Raw genomic sequence first — 17,433 nt, 5'->3', positions numbered from 1 at the left:
TCACTTTTTAAGAAGAGAAAAACAGATTAATAAAGTAGAATTCTTGCAGTATTCACACTTACCATCATTGTAGTCTTGTTGATGATATGAAATATGGTATCTTCGTGGATAAGTCCCCCCCTTTCCAAATTTCTCAAATATTGGGATATCATACTCTACTAGAAAATAAAAAGATAGATTTCAAAATTTAAAATGTGACAGAAGCATATGAAATGAATCAGTTTGGTATTATAAACTTAAACATGGGGGAATATATCAGAGGATATGCTTCAAGTTGAAGCATCAGAGAAAAAAAGATTATAGAACAAAAGCCACAAATCTAACAAGTCATAAGAACTAAAAGGACATTCAGCCAAAAGTTCCAAAGGATCAAGAATTCAATAGCTCAAGTGGTTTGTAACCTGTTGCTTAAAAGAATGTCAGAGGACTGCAGTATGCCTAATTACTCCAGTTTTAAAAACAGTTTCTAGAGGAAAATTGGCAGAAACTATTGCAAAGAATAAAGTTTAAAGATGCATAAATATGAAAAATTGGTGAATGAGTCAACACAGCTTGAATTACTAAAACACATTCAATAGGTCCTCTTTTAAAAATTCTTGAAGGAGAAAAGTATTCATAAGATAAAGGGAAAAGTCCCTTATGCATAAAGAATTGGTTAGAAGATAAGTACTTAAGATGGGAGTAAATGGTCAACAGTTTCACAGGAATCTGGGCTACAACTCATGAAGTTTAATTATGCATGAATTCTCTGGACAGAACAATGAATAGTGAGGTGACAAAATCATTTTGAGAAATAAAGCCAACTACAGAAAGCCATTAAGAGTCTATGTGACTGGATGTTAAAGTGGCAGATGAAATTCACTGTAGGCTAGTCTAAAGGTTGGTGATAGAGAGTTCCAGTAAAGCAGCAGCTGAACTCTGTATTGGCTAAGAAGCAAATTAAATGCTATAAATCATTAAGATGTACTGAAAAGGTTTTGGTCTACTCTATTTCAAAGGATTTAGTAAAACTGGAAAAGATTTAGAAGTACAGAGATGATCAAAGATACAAAATTCCATAAGGAATGTAGGCCTCTATAGACTAGAAAAGCAACAGCTCAAAGGCAGGCATAAAGTCTATTAAAAATATCACAAAGGGCATACTTCTTCAAAAAACACGGTAAGTTGCACAGCTTCTTGTCACAACATACTGTTGATTCTGAAAAAGTTTTTACAAATTGAAGCAGGGACTGGAAAAATTTGTGGAAGGAAAAAAAAATCCATCAAATCACAGAAGAGCATCTTGCATTTGCAGAACCCTTAAGCTATACATGACTAGGAATATATTCTGAGGAAGGAATACTACACATTTCTTTATAGAAGCCTGGTACTGCTTGTGGCAGGAGGAAAGAGTAGGCCAGATGGACATTTTTTCTGACTCTATGTACTATTCTGGTTTTGTTATGCATCAAATCATGAGAATAAATATTGAATATGGAATTAATAATTGCTGTCTATCCCATTGTTAAAATACCAGAGCATCCCACAGAAAAACAACAGAAAAAATATTCCAAGATCATCTAACTAAAAAAGTAACCATAATAAACAAATAAAAGTAAACTAGACTAAGATTACCAAAGGTGAACTAGTTTCTGACATTTCCAAATTTTTTGGTATTATCTCTGCCACGAAAATGCTTCTTAATCATAGTTTTAGTTTTATTTTAATTTAAAAGTGGTGCAATCTGTTAAGCACTCTAGAATCTTTAAAAGGAAAAACACACCATCACACAGTTATCTGGATAAAGCTTCGTAAACAAAATAAAAAGAAGCCTGAAAGTATACAATAGACCAAAAACCACAAACACCCCATATTCACTGGCAGCTAATTATTGTTCAACAGCAAAATTCTATAGCAAGGCATGTTCATGAGAGACGCTTCAAAGCGCTTTCAAGGATACCCATTACACTTTGTATCCTGAACCATGCACAGCAACTTGGATTCAAGCCAGAGTATCATACATTAGTGTAAACAACAGAGTAAACAACATTAGTGGTGACGATTAACTTATAGGCACAGCACACAGTTCTCCTTCATCCTTTCACTTTGCAGTGCTTTCAGTTGAAGAAGTCATGAGCACTTCAAAGAGATCCTCATTTCACACAGGAAAAAATGAAGGCTCCATGTACTGGTTTTGGCTGGGACAGAGTTAATTTTCTTCAGAGTAGCTCATATGGTGCTATGTTATAGATTTGTGACCAAAACAGTGTTGATAACATTGGGATGTTTTAGTTATCGCTGAACTGTGTTTACACAGCATCGAGGCTTTTTTTGTTTCCTACACTGCCCCACAAGCACCATGGGTGGACAAGAAGCTGGGAAGGGACACAGCAGGGACAGCTAATCCCAGCTGACCAAAGGCATACGAGGTTGTGCTCAGCAATAAAAGCTGGAAGAAAGGAGGAAGGGAGGATATTTGGAGTTACGGTGTTTGTCTTCCCAGGTAACCATTAGGTGTGATGAAGTCCTGCTTTCCTGGAAATGGCTAAACACCTGCCTGCAGACAAGAAGTAGTGAATGAATTCCTTCTTTTGCTTTGCTTGCATGTGCAGCTTTTGCTTTACCTGTTAAACTGTCTTTATCTCAACTCATGAGTTTTCTTGCTTTTACCCTTCCAATTCTCTCCCCCATCCCACTGCAGGGGAGTGAGCCAGCAGCTGTGTGGTGCTTAGTTGCCTATGGAGTTAAACCACAGCACTCCAAAACCAAATAAATTAGCCAAGGTCATGCGTAAACTTAAAGATGGATATTACAGTCCAGTATAACAAACTGTTGCATGCCCTATCCCACTGCATCATTTATTCTTTTCAGAGAAACAGCTAAGTTATACTATGCACATTAACAGTGGTGGTACACACAATCATCTAGAAGAAAACATTTGGAAGATCTTATATTTCATTGCATCTTTTACTGTGTGCATTTGGATTGGATTTTGTTGCTTTGTTTTCTCTTACCATATTAAGTTTGTGTAATACAATAACTCTCAACGTGAGCTTCCCTTCTAAGCCCTATTATTTGCAGGAGAAAAAGTTCTGGAAAGCTAGTATGTCCAGTGATTTTTTCCCACCTGAGAATTCCTGATGATTATCTGGATAGCTCTGTGCTCTTGGCATCCGAGATTTGGGATAGTTGTCTCTGGAAGCATAAAAACATACAGCGTCTAAAAACTGCTGTTAATCTAGTATTTAAACATTTAATCTTACTGTCTCACAATTCTTTATGACTGATGAAAATCAAATCTAATAGGTATCGATAACAATTCAAGATCAGTAACAATGCAAAAGCTTGCTTATTGAGCTTAATGTAGTAAGAAAGCAACAGACGCCGTTAACGAGCAACGATATTAGTAAAACCATGAATTACCACAAGTAAAGCCACAAAGAAGCACTGTTACATTTAACTCCTTTACGGCTAAACACAAAGGTTTACAGACTGGCAAAATCTCAACTCTTGAGGAAATTTAACCTAAGAAATGTAGAACCTTTTAACGTCTCAAAATATTTCGTCTTATCTCCATAAAGTCATAGGATTAGGAAAGTAATTTTATCGAGTTATAGAATGATGAAGAATTTTTTGGTTCTTATACAATCACATTGTTTCTTATCTACAGTTGGTATGTAACTCCCAGCCACCAAAAGGAATGGATGGGATTGCTGGTCAGAGCAACCGATTACAGTATATGTCCATAAACATACCAAAACAATGTCCTACTTTTTCTGGTAAGAATTTCTGTAATGGGTAACAGAAGCTAAATAGAGACACATAACCTACTCATCTCTACCCCACAAAAAAAAAAAAAATTAAAAATTGGCAATTTGGTAGAATTTCTATCCTATGTAGCTACATTAAACACTGTGTGTGTATAACCTATCACACTCCAATCACAAAATACTTTTCATGTCTATTGTTTCTTGCTTGTGAAATGGAGACTCATTATTTAACTCAAAAATTTGTTATACCAAATGTATTTGTGTCCTCAAATCAAATATTCTCAAATGAAATGGTGCTATGGAATACTATAGCTCTGAGTAATTGCAACAGGCAATGATTTCCAACTTTTTACCTTTCTACCAATTAAATAAAATATTTAATTAGCAATATTATATGCATAACAGTTCCAAATAAACAAGTAACCAATCTACACAACATAAGACCCAAGGTTATTTGCATGACCAACCACAAGCCAAACAGGAGTATGTTCTGTTTGGCTTACCTGGTGGCTGAGAACCTGTGGACAGTGACTGTCTCAAAACACATGAATCTCCTAACAGGTCAATCAAAACAGATCTCCAGACCCACCACAGTACACACTGCCTCTTGCTAGCTGACAGGTTTAAACAAAGAAAAGTAAGTGGAAAGTCTGCAATGGGAACAAGGGGAGAAGAATGAATAGTAATTGCAAAGAAAAGGAGGGGATTGCCTGTTGAAGTCTTTAAATGATTCTACCCTCTTTCTTGAATTGGTTACCCTCTACCTTGGAAAAGGGAAGCTTACTTCATATAGCAGTACCTAAGAAATGTAAATTTGATGGGGTGGCTCACTGCCCAGGAATATACTTCACATATATGTAAGACGGGCAAAATTTAGTAAAAACTTTCAGTACATTTTTGTAGGATCTGAAGTCTAAATTTTTGTGTTTCAAATGTAAATTATTTTTTTAAAAAAGCTACTTCTATTTTCTGTGCATTAGTAAGCAATTAAGTTTCAATAAGCTTTTACAAATGTTCTAACACTTACGGAGGAATTTCTGGAAGAAGTTCAGTAATAGCTGTTGCTGGAGAGTTGTTATATGTTACAACTGATACATTATGCAATCTAATAAAAAGATAAATAATGTATGTAAGCAATTTTTACCCATCTAAAGGGCTGTCAAGTGAGGGACAGCTTCCCGAGCCAGAGTTTTCAGGACTGCTCAAAGACAATGGATCCAGCATCTAACAGAAACAGAGAAAGACCAACAAGTTAAAGTTTTGGGGTTTTTTTTGTTTCTAAATACTTGAAGGTTTCTGCTTTGAAACACCTAATAACAACCAAACAAAAAAACCCCACCAGAAATATTGATTACTAGAGAAAAAGTTAGCTGCCATAGTTGAACTTGTATTGCATTCTGCAATCCTGAAAGGACTCCATCATTTTTCTCACATCTAACTAGAATATAGTTAAGATATTTAATCCTCTATCATGTTTTGTAGATAACAAGTTGTACTGCTACATTCTTCCTCTATACATCATTGTCTCTTACTATTATAGCAATATCTGCATGAGAGTAGCTTAACACAATAACAAAAATAAGGCCTCTAAAGGATAAAAAGATGACAGTTTTAAAAAAAAAGTGCATTTTGTTGTCATCACCAAAGAAAACAGATCTCAAATATGACACAGATTGTGATGAATGCAATTTATATAATCTCTGTAGTAGCTTAAGTTTGGCCAAGTAGCAGTCACAGAAAACAGCTGAAATCAAATACTGTAAAAAAACTTTTAAACATTTATCTCTACTTAAGACTACAAGCAAGTTACACAGATTTTTAAATACAACTGAAGAAAAATTGAATAAGAAAGAGGGAGGATGCATAAAATTTATAAATACTCTCCCTTTTCACCCCAACAAAAATCCCGTTTCAAATAAAAGGAGCTTTCATGTGAAACGAGTTTACAAAAACACCAAAGACACTCCTGACAACCTAGTTATCAATGCTTATAAGCTGTGTGAAATCTGACATGTATTAGTCTGAAGAAGTCATAAAACTGACTATCTAGGCCAGATCTATTACATAATGAAAACAATCATCAACACTTTCTCTGTTTCTCAAATTCTAATCCAGAGAAAGAGAAATTAATTGATAATCAAGAGCATCCTCTTGATTATCAGGTATTTCTGTTGGCTGACTTTCATTTTGTTTATCTCGCAGTACCACCCTTAAAGTCCTAAATTTAATGACAAGCAAACATCACTCCCTTCTCTTTTGCAGTAATCTGAAGTGTTTTACACATTTATTTTTCAGAAGAAGTGGAAACAGAATCTAAATTTTGAATTACTGAATGTGACAATTCAGTCTTTTTAAGAGAGTAGAAAACTCATCTCTTAAAATGAGCTTCTTCCTAAAATAAAGTATATTTTGATATAGTACATAACATGTATTATTTCCCATTAATTGGACATTAGGTTTTTGCTGTAAATTTAGTAGTTACCCCTCCAATTTTTATGGTCTGTGCTGCATCTTAAAGGTTTTTGTCCCGGGCAAAGACTTATTAAAGAAACAGTGTCCAGAAAGTGAGTTTGCACTCTGCAAACTCAGACACTTAAATGAACTCTGTATGAGGGAGGACATTTATAATGGGTTCAGCAATTATATTCCTCTCTTCTCATGATGAACAGTGGGTCCTGAAAGGGAAAAAAGTCCATCTGCTGCCCTATTAATTACCTCTGTAACTTAATGCAGCATGGTCCAACTGGCAGACCATGGCCCACTTCTATCTAATCCATCATCTCTTCTGCAGAGAAAGTGTGGGGTCTCCTGTCAGAGTGTGACTAGTTGTGCTCAGGCAGATCAACAGGACAGCACAGCAAGCCCTCCACTCCCAAATTCTCTTCTTGTCTTTGCAGGGCAGGTTGTGACAGATGTAGGCAGCATGGTCAGCACTTGCCATGGTGATGTGGCAATTTAGGAGGAAGGGAGCAAAAACAGGTTGTGAGTTCCCAACACCCCAATCTGGCCCTTGAGGCTGCTTAGGTTGAACTAACCTGGCTTCCTATGAAAGTAAAATTCCGGTATTTAAACCCTGCGGACAGTTTACACAGCAATGCATACATGACAGGTTACATGTTTCTTGAATGGTCAAGTGAAAGGACATCCTGGGCCTCAGAGATCATCTGTCTATCTGACCAGTCAGTGACCAAAAATTATTTTGCCCAGGCCAAAAGTAATCATTTCACTGAGTGAATCCAGGCCTGGGTTGGTTATGACCATGTGGCTATGATAATGAATAGCACCCTTGTCTGGAAATTAGGAGATTCAGTCTCTAGTCTCAGATCAGTCATTAAAATTGTGCAACAAATTGCACAATCTCTTTGCCTCTATTTTTATTCTATCATCTGTCTCTCATTTAAGTCAGCTCATAAAAACCATTGCCTCTCGCTATTTGCAAATACAGTGCCAATGTCAACAAGAACTTGAAGTGATTTGGGTACGCTTCTTGTTTTTTTCTTCCTTAAAATATCTCTTTCTCCATTGCCAATTCTGTGAGCCATTACATTCCTCCATCTTTTCCTGCTACTTTTAAGGGCAATTTTGATATTCAGAAAGCAGGATTTTTATTCATGCTAAGTGTGGTGATATCCCACAGCAACAATGCAGGTGAATAAGGAGAACAAAATAGCATACATTTGTGATCCTCATACACAAATGTGACCATGGAAAATATTTCAGATCTTATTTATACCAGGCCTATCACCATCCCCCTTGCCTCTATCCCAACACAGTATCAAATGAGTCCAAATAATTCTGACAGATCCAAACTCTTCTTTAAAAACTCCTTTAATTACCTGGTAAAGTTGTAAAACTGGTCTTGCCTACATATCCTTCTCATTAAAACAAAAGGGTTTCTGCTTTCTAATGTAGACATCTCTTGCTGTAATTTATATCTATCACTACCTCACTCAATTATCATGGAAATTAAGGATATTATCTTTGTCCTTGTAGTAACATATTTAAATAATTGAAGAGGCTTACAGAGAAAAAACAGGTTCTACAAGACTAAACAACCACAATTATTTTAACCTTCTCTCACAGATCATGTTTTCTAGGGTTGACATCTTTTTTTTAGCTGTTCTTTCTAACAATTCCATATCCTTCTTGAACAGCAGTATTTCATAAATCAACCTAACAAAAACGTTAATTTTAATAAATCACACACATACCTGATCCATACTTTCTGGAATGAATTCACCTTCACTGTTGATACTGGTGAAGGACCCATTGCGGGCCACCTGATGCAGCTCATCTGGAATGTATCCTGGGGGAGGTGAACTCCTATCGCGAGTATTAGAACCTTTTAAAAGAAAAGGGCTAGTCAGAGTCTCTTCACTAACCCAGAATCCAGGGGCTTTATTCAAATGCTTCATAAGAACTGAGTCTGCCTGGATCACCCCTTGCTTTAGAAATTTCCCAAATGCCTATGCAATACAGGACTTAGGTCTAGCATTTATAATCTGTAATCCAGGAATTATGAAAAATGTGGGGCAGGGTTGCCTCAATGGCATTAAAAAGAATTTTCATTGTATAGGAACAGAAATACAATTTGCCTGCACACCTAGCTGGGTGTGCATTTCTTTTGAAACAAAATAAAAATCCAAACCCTTTCACCTATGTCAACTAATCCTTTCTAACTCTTGAGAATTTCAGTTTTTCTTTGTAGAATGTCTGCAAGAACATGAATACCTCTATTCATAATAAACGCATAATAAATTAATTAAATAGTCTAAAAAATTATTCATTAAACTTCCTAGTTTCAGAATTAAAATTGGAAGTCAACATTACACCAACTTTAAAACACGAATATGCAAAAAGGTTGTATCAATGCCAAAACAAGTACCTTAAACAAATTTTCACACATTAAGATTATAAAAATATCGGAGTCCTAAATTGAACAATGAAACACATTGCCATATAAACAAACAGATTTTTCAGTAACTCATTTGTGTATCTGAAAATAAAGGGGAGTACTTACATCAATTTTCTAGGATACCTATCAGTTACCTCAAATAATTCTACATAGATTTACTTACTTGCAATTTTTTTTTTTGGTTAATTTTCAGTATTACACATATTTAAACCACCTTTGACTTAAAATTCCAAATCCACCCCCCTGAGTGCAACCTCTATAGTTGAGTCACTGACAAGTAAGAGAAATTCAAACAGTCTGTGTTGAGAGGAAGATCTTCATAAGATAATATTATAAAAGAAAAGTTTTTACAGTTAAAGCTATTTAAATATCTAGCTTACCTATTACAGACAGTCGCCTTTTTCTGTCTGTCACACCAAACACCGTATTATCTAAATCTTCCAATGAGGGCAAAGGTTCCACGTTATTTACACTGGGTGACTGAAAATGCATACATATTACAAACTGCAGTTATTACTTTATACTCCTGACAATGAAAATACTTTGCAAACTTCATAGGATTTGTGCAGCACGTTCCTTTCTTCAAGCAGTCAAAAAGAAGCTTGCTAATTTCTATCAAAGTTCATCTATTTTAGTAGTGCATTCTTAATATCTAAAAATAATTTTTGATATGTACTAGCATACAAATCCTATCAATATCATGGCCACTATGTGTTAGATAACACCAAAATAACTCAGTGTTTAGCCTATAGTCCACTGCTACTGTTCTCTACAACAAACATTTAACTTGCCACAAAGGAGTGTCAACAACATATGACTTAAAGAACAGTTTCAAATAACTAGTGTTACTCAAATTCTGTGTGCTTCTCAAATTTGTATCACATCATCATCCTGTTAAGGAACACTTTTCTACCACTGTAGGGAAGGCAAACAAAGAGTGAGGAACAGGATCTAGGAAAAAGTTAAAACCAAGTCAATACAAAATGCTAATAAATGCTTAAAGTGAACTGAACATGCAATCAGTAATATTTTTCAATTGGAAAAATGTCATCTTTAAGAAGAGATACAAATTATACTTCAATATCAAAAATGAGGAAAAAGACATTTAGCATGTCAACTCATACCTGTGTATTTCCATGTATTACAAGCAGTATCTTGAGACTCTTCATATGAACACTACGGTCAAGCAGTTCAACAGCTTTATCTAGGTCATCCTGTGTGGTTAATGGAATTACAAGCTACAAAAAAAAAAAGGGTGAGGGGGATAAAAAAAGATGTCTTAAACAGGACACAAGAAAAATGAGGAAGTCAAGTGCAGAGAAACAAACTGATGCTATCTTTTCTTTCATTCCAAACAACTCGAAAATAAAATTTATTAAACGATGCCTCAAGTTAGCACCAAAATGTCTGAAGTTCAACCTCAACTCTTTCTTCGGATGCCTTCAATAGGTACAGCACGGTGGAACAAGTCTTCACAATGAAGGAGCAACCATTTTACATATGTAAAACTTAACATCCTACAAGTTTCAGAGAAACATGTGCAACAGTGTCAATGTATTTACCACTGCCTAAATTAATGCAAGTCTGTAAGACAAATAAAAATAAACCCTATTTTATAAAACATAAAGCACATTTTTGTATCTCGCTATATTACAACTATATTTATTTGAAGTTGTATAACTAACAGAATTTCTCCATTGAAAAGCAGAATTTGTTAAGGAAGTGTATCAGAAATGATCCACATGGAACAACTGTAGTCCTCACTAGAATCTTACTTGGATTTAATTAATTAGAATTAGCTTGGCATACATATTATCTTTAGAACAGAAAATGTTATGCCATTAAAGTGCACTTGAAATCTAAGTTCTGTAACAAATAAAATTGGGCTTTCAGGACTGTAAATTACAACTTCGGCCTGTAACAAAGGAACATTGCAATATAGATTTTTTAAAAATCTATTCTACTTGTAAACAGTCTCAGTCAGCGATGCTCAAATATAACATCAGTTGAAATACAGTATTTTTATACAAAAAGAAATGGGAATGAGGGAGGAAGGTCTTGATAACAAATGAGCATACTCTTCATTTTAAGTTGCAGTTTTAATGCTAATGACAGATTATTACCATCACATTTCTGAAAGGTGATGGGAAGATTTGCCAACCAGTGCCAAAGTTGACAAGCAGAAAACCTGCTCAATTGCCTACAAATCTATCAAAGGTAGGAGCTGAGGCTAAAGCATCATGAATGGCCATTTCTTCTGACCTTCCTAATCTCCAAAAGCCTTCTGTTGGAATTCTTGGTTTTGAGGATAAGTTTCATAGAAGTGCCTGGCAAAGTAGTGAGGAATCACAAACAGCAATTACAGGTATTTTCTTCTGCAAAAATGCAGATTAGATACAGCAATCATGTTGTGCATAACCACATGAATAATCCTCCATGCACTTTGCTAACTCAAGGCAAAAAACAGAAGTAACTCCTAAGAACGGATCCTGCATCTGTAAATGTATTTCCTATTAATAATTCCACCTCTACTTCTAAAGGAAAGCTGGAAGTAATAGTGATCAGGCATAAGTGGCTTACGATACTAGTGCTGTTCCCAAAAAACTCTGTGAACCAGCCACTTTAAGAGGAGCAACAGTTAAGTCTAGTTCTCCAATCTAAACATTACTAAATGCAGCATTCTAGCTATTACCTAAGAAGATTAACTCTTAAAGAAAAAAAAAGAAAGGATAAATGTTACTTCAGATTTACAAACAGGACAAAGCTCAAAGAGGTAAAGACTTTCCCAAAGTCACGCAACAGAACTGTGGCAAAGCAGGAAGACAATTTACCCATTCCTAAGTCTGAGACAATTCATTACGATATGACTCTCCTCATAAACCAATTCATGCATCTGCTGCCCATCCTAATAAGCATTACATATTTGAGAACACAGACATTAGAAATGTAGGGTTCTGTCACGGGAGTAAGTTTTATCACAGGAGTGGTTCTCACTGCTTACAATAGCAAATTTCAGCCTTAAGCTAACTAATGTACAAGTCACTTAGAACTTAGAAGACACAGTATATTACCTCATTATTGCTGTAATGTAAATCCATAGTCTGTCCAAAAGCAACTTTAGCTTTAGCTGCAAGATCTTCAAGTTTAACAGGCCTTGGTAATTGCAGTATCCTGAAACACAATTTAAGTTATAAAGAATTTTTGTCCATTACTTATGAAAATCTGGCAACTCATTACTCAAGACCAGTCTTAGAATTGAATTTATTACTAAAAAGACCATAAGAGGCTATGCTTTATTCACTGTCCTCCATATTTTGAGTCCAAAAAAAGCGAGAAAAGCAGTGAAAAAGTTAAGGGATAATCATGCATAAAATTAGATCTCATGACTATTTTACTTGCTTGCATATGGCTTCTTTCTTAACTTAATGCTTTGCATGCCTCCATTCCACAGACAAATTCTTAGAAGCTTCTAAAATTTTCTGCTTCAGAAAACTAGGACAATGGAGTACCAATGGCTGACAAGCATAAGCATCAGAAAGGAATTAATCCTACAGTCCCCATTTTTTAGAAATCCAAAAGACAATCTTATCTGAGGAAGGTAACTAAATATCACCATCTTTACCATAGTGTATTACGCACTCAAACTGCTGAGTCCATCACTAACTGTGCTTCAAGTATGCTCCTGTAAGAATGCTGCAGTTGGAGGTTAACAACTCAAATTTCCTTTTAACTCAATATCTCATCAAACCAAATAGCCCAAAACGCCTGTAACTGACCTTTTACTATAGAAAACTATTGTATTATTTGAGACACAACACCATTAAACACACACACAAAAAAAAGTTTTCAGAAGTGACTAAGCTAGTGAGGTACATTCAATTCACAAAAGAAACAGCACTCAAGTTTTGTGAAGTGGAAAAATTAGCAAACAGTAACTGTCCCTTTTATAAGTGTTTCAGTTGGTATACTGCTGAGGGAACAATATTTCTCACTGAAATGAGATAGAAGCCAGGCTACTTTCTATTAAAAATTATTCTGAAAAAAATAAAATCTTGGAAAAAAACAAACCAACACCAATTCTCACTGTAGTTAACAATTTGTTTAGCAAGCCTGGACTCTGCCCATCACACTGCACACTCCTTGGTACGCAGTGCCACATTCACTACTGAAACAAACTCTGGAATCACTTCTCCTTTCCACTTCCCTTTTTAAAAACTAGTGAGAAAGCCATTGCATAACTTATTTTTCTTGCAAAATTTCATTATTTTATCTTTAGATCTACATGCTCAGGCAACAAAAGTATTATAACTTATGCTGAGCAATGAGCCTGGGCTGCCCAGTACCCCAGGGCAAGCAGGCTCCAGTCACTTGGGACAGTCCAAAACAAAGCTAGGCCCATCAGCGTAAAAGCTTGGGAAAGGTATCTTTCCACACAATTTATGCCTGTATTCATATTGAACTGATTAACAGTCCACTGTGAAAGTGAATTAAGATAAACTGCAAAAATGCACTGTTCGTGCATACTGGCAGTGAGTAAACAGTTCTGTTTTAAATTCATGTTTCAATTTATTTCACAAGAAATTGCTAGGTAGAAGAGTCCTCAATTTTCAAAGCTTTTGAAAAGACTTATTTTCTCCAAATTACTTACAGCACTCAACCATTACTGATGCACTGTTACATGTGATTGTTCAGAAAAGTGATAGAAAGAAGCTGAAGAATGTTAATACCTAGGGAACTTACTGCTATTTTACTATCCCATGTAAAGAGAGGGCACATACTGTAATCAGCATGGATACACACTGATCTATTGCACATCACACTAAGGACTGCCCAGAAGTAGCACAGGTTTCATTCTGAAGCAATTTTTACATAAGGAATTTCCCATTTCTACGGACAAATAGTGTGACCAGGATATTATTTCCTTTTTCATTAAGTATTTTCAAAGCTCTTATTCTATAACCATTCCTCTGTAGGTACAGTGAAGTTTTATGCTTTCAGAAAGAGACAGACAAAATGAGTTGTCCACAAACCAGTTCTGCACAGAATTGTAGATAAACTTCTGTAAAAGTTTCTGAGCAGCCATCAGAGCACAGATATATATATAGAGACAGATGTTTGTATACTTTAAGCATGTACATCGTCACCTCTCATACACAAAATGAAAATAAATTTTAACTGATTATTCAACATTATCACTGAAAACAATCTAATTATAAAGTCTAATAAATTTTCCTATTACAGTTCTCAGATTGGTTCCTCCAAAGTACAATCCAATATTGACTTTTAAGATCTAGGCTGCTGCTTCTAGGTGTTAGAAGCACAAAAATTATTTGCTGGTCTACTTATATTTGAGATCTATGCTAATGATCTAAGTAATTGTTCTAGGCTACAAACATCTATCTGAAGGGTAAACAAATGAAGGATATTACATGGGACATAGCTATGTTAAGATAATTCTGCATTTATGTATACTTAGAGCCCACACTTTCAACAGTTTAATTCTCCTTAAATTGTGTTCATATCAAAATTAAATTTAAACTCAAATCAAATACACTCAGATATCTGAAACCCTTTGAACAATTTATTTGAAACTTTATGACAGGAGTCCAACAAAATTCTATAAATAATTAAAAGATAATGCTGTTTCCTATGTTCCCACCTTACCTTTTTTCACCTCGATGTTCAAATTTGACTCTAACATCGTTCTGTAAGAAGAGATAAAGGAACCACTATCAGTTTGTTACTGCCTCCTTTAACGAAGGCCATGAAATCTCATTCAATAATCCTACACCAGAAGTAAAATCCTTAAGTAGTCCATATTAATTTTCTGTCCTTTCTAATATACCAAGCATTTTAACAGGCTACTTCTGCTGAAGTACCTGATAGAGACTTAAAGTGTGTAAAAAATACAAAAAATTATTCTGAAGTACAGTGAATGCTTCTATAAGTAAACACATTATTTTCTATCAATATATTTTGATATTATAACAGATTCATGATTTCAAATTCAGCTTAGAACTGATTAACAAAGAATTCTCTATCATGAACACATGAGTAGATTTAGTTACCATAACAGGTTTTTAAATACGCTTTGGAGCTGAGCGCCCCAGGCTTAAGAAACATATCTTGTTTCATAAGCATTACCATAGAAACCCACACATGTAATTATGCCAGTATTCATGCAATCAATTTCCCACTAGCAAATATACCTGTAAATATCTGCAGTTACACGGAAATAAAATTGTTTTGCAAAATCATAATTTTAAGAAAAAATTGTAATAGCAACTATTGCAGGAAAAAAAAAATTTCAAGCACAGAGATTATAACCAAACAACAACATTGTATCTTCCCAAAGAATTACTTGATTCACAAGTGATTACTTTCAAAATTCACAAATTTAAAACAGAATGAGAAACATGTATTTTCCCCTTTCTACTACCACATTTAAACTGAGAAATGGCTCAACTATTTTTCTTCTAGCTTACTAAACATGTATTATACTCAAGTCATTTTGGATCATATATGCACATTACTACAACATCTAAAAAGTCAGAGCTCAGAAATGAGTTATGTGACACTAGCAAAGCACCATTGTGTTATATACTGAACTCTTACAGCTTTTAAAACACAGAATGAAAAAGATGTAGCCGTTGTTGTTTGACAGTTTAAGAGCCAAATATACCCAAATACTTTGACCTTTAACAGGTTAAAACAAGACTGCACAAACTGAAGTTTCATGAAATATTGGACTGTCAATTAAGGATTCAATCTAAACATACAGTTAACTCAATAGGGCTATTACAACAATTCAGATAAAAAGCTACATCCTCTCCTCTCCTAATCTCTCCATATAGTAGTTCAAACCTATTAACTAAGTATTTACTACTTTCCATCTGTGTTCAGTATCTGCAGAAAAAAAATACAGCTGAAAAGAACTCACATTTTCAGCATATGAACAAATAAAAAAAAAATCAAGGCCAAAGATGCAGTAAAGGAGCGTAAGTATGTTTTTGCTGCTGTACTGACATTCTTTAGTATGATATAGCTTACAACTGGGCAATCTAATATACCTATAAAATTCATTCTAAAGAAGCATTCCAAATAAGAGATACTAGCACACCTTGATATCTTAAAATAGTCTAGTGTCAAGCAAATAATAATAATAAAAATAATAAAAATCAATCTACATACAGTGTCAAAGTATCCCTATAATCTTCAATTTATCAGGATTAGAGTCATTTAAGCATACGCTATGATCTGGTTTGAAATGCCACCATTTCATTTTGCTGCTAATTTAAGAACATGAACAAAGAAAATGGCAACACATGTGGGAGACTAATAGCTCATTCTGGTACACTCACTGGTCTGGTAAGAAAAATAATTATAGAAGTCACAGCAGGACATTCCATGTTCAGTAGGTTAGTAAGGATGTTAAAGATTACCTGTTTTTTAGGCGAAGATGACTTTGGTTTTCCTGTTTCTTGGTGAGGCAGTACAGGACGACTGGCCTTATGAAGCACAGCCAAATCCTGCATGATTGAATTCAAAGCTTGCTGCTCATCTGCTCAGAGAAAAAGACCAGATAAGAGAAGTGTAAAAAACTGTTACATTTGACATGCATTACTGTCTTATTTCACAATTAGGCAGGCATTATTCTAAAATCTAAAAGTCCATATTACACTTGAATACATAATTGCCAAATTAAAAAAGACTGCCACGGTGAAAACATTTTTATGTATCATCTACAGTGCTTAAGGAAATAAACAGCTTAATCGGTAAATACACTTAAATGGCAAGTTGAAAAAACTGAAGTCCTAACAGAGATTGAGAACTCCACAGAACTGCAGGCTGTATTAGTAAGAGAAGGGCGAGGGGAAAAAAACCAGTTTATCTACTTTGTTTCAAACAATGTCCATGGATGAGATATTAACTAGAAATCATACTTCCCCCTCACTCCTAATTCATAAAATGAAGAAAAAGAAAAGCAAGTACTTTTGAATCATTTTTCCTGTCCTGAACAGGTATGGTCACGCACACAGGAAGCACACACGAACTCCCAGAGGAACACACACCACCAACACTATCATCCAGTATGACTCAATAGTCATTTCTCTCATACAAAATATTGGACAGTATCAGAAATCTAAAGAGCACTGTATTCCTAGATTCAGCTACTTTATTATTAAGCATGAGGTTAGGGAAAAATTAGCATAACAATAAAAGATCAACAAAAGCAATACAAAAATGTGTGTGTTTTGGTTGGTCGTTTTGTTGGGATTTTTTTGAAAATGAGCACTGATAAGTGATTACAATAATGACATGATCAACTCATTAAAAAGCATGTACAACTTGAGAAATCTACATCAAATTTTAGGTAATTCAAACGCGCTACATATTTAGTTAGATCATCTGCACAGTCCTGGTTTTACAATGCAATGACACAAGACAATATGATAAAATTCTTTGATACAGACTTTGTGGGTTGTGGGGTTTTTTTCCCCCAATGGTCATTACCATTTAGAGCACAGTAAATATTGCTCAGTACCCTAATACCATGATTCTAAATGTTCTATACTTGGATTTCTAAGTTACCATATAGTGAGGAAAAAGTGCTATATTCCAATGGAAAAAAGAACAGAAGTATTTTGAATACTAGCAAAGCAGCTGAACACTGCCTTTCATGTAGATGTTACATTGACTTACACAGCCAAAGCACACATTTCCTAGGAATGATATTACATTAATGTTTTTGGTCTTCAGTAGAAATTA

General features: G+C 34.9%; 1 protein-coding gene across 1 annotated transcript in view; it reads right to left on the bottom strand.

Moving 5' to 3' along the window:
* MAP3K2 (mitogen-activated protein kinase kinase kinase 2) overlaps positions 1–17,433 on the bottom strand; it is a 28,221-nt gene that overhangs the window by 10,672 nt on the left and 116 nt on the right. The window contains exons 2-10 of the mRNA XM_009701392.1: positions 16,107–16,225; positions 14,329–14,369; positions 11,736–11,835; positions 9,789–9,902; positions 9,045–9,144; positions 7,961–8,091; positions 4,894–4,973; positions 3,107–3,174; positions 63–158 (exon numbers count right to left, since the gene is read on the bottom strand). Coding sequence (XP_009699694.1) covers positions 63–158; positions 3,107–3,174; positions 4,894–4,973; positions 7,961–8,091; positions 9,045–9,144; positions 9,789–9,902; positions 11,736–11,835; positions 14,329–14,369; positions 16,107–16,225 — 849 coding nt within the window. The remainder of the gene's footprint in view (positions 1–62; positions 159–3,106; positions 3,175–4,893; positions 4,974–7,960; positions 8,092–9,044; positions 9,145–9,788; positions 9,903–11,735; positions 11,836–14,328; positions 14,370–16,106; positions 16,226–17,433) is intronic.

The sequence above is a fragment of the Cariama cristata genome, unplaced genomic scaffold (genome assembly GCF_000690535.1).
Source record: "Cariama cristata isolate BGI_N322 unplaced genomic scaffold, ASM69053v1 scaffold34315, whole genome shotgun sequence".
Classification (NCBI taxonomy): domain Eukaryota; kingdom Metazoa; phylum Chordata; class Aves; order Cariamiformes; family Cariamidae; genus Cariama; species Cariama cristata.
Note: the sequence above shows the minus strand (reverse complement) of the source record. Positions and strands in the feature narration are given on the sequence as shown.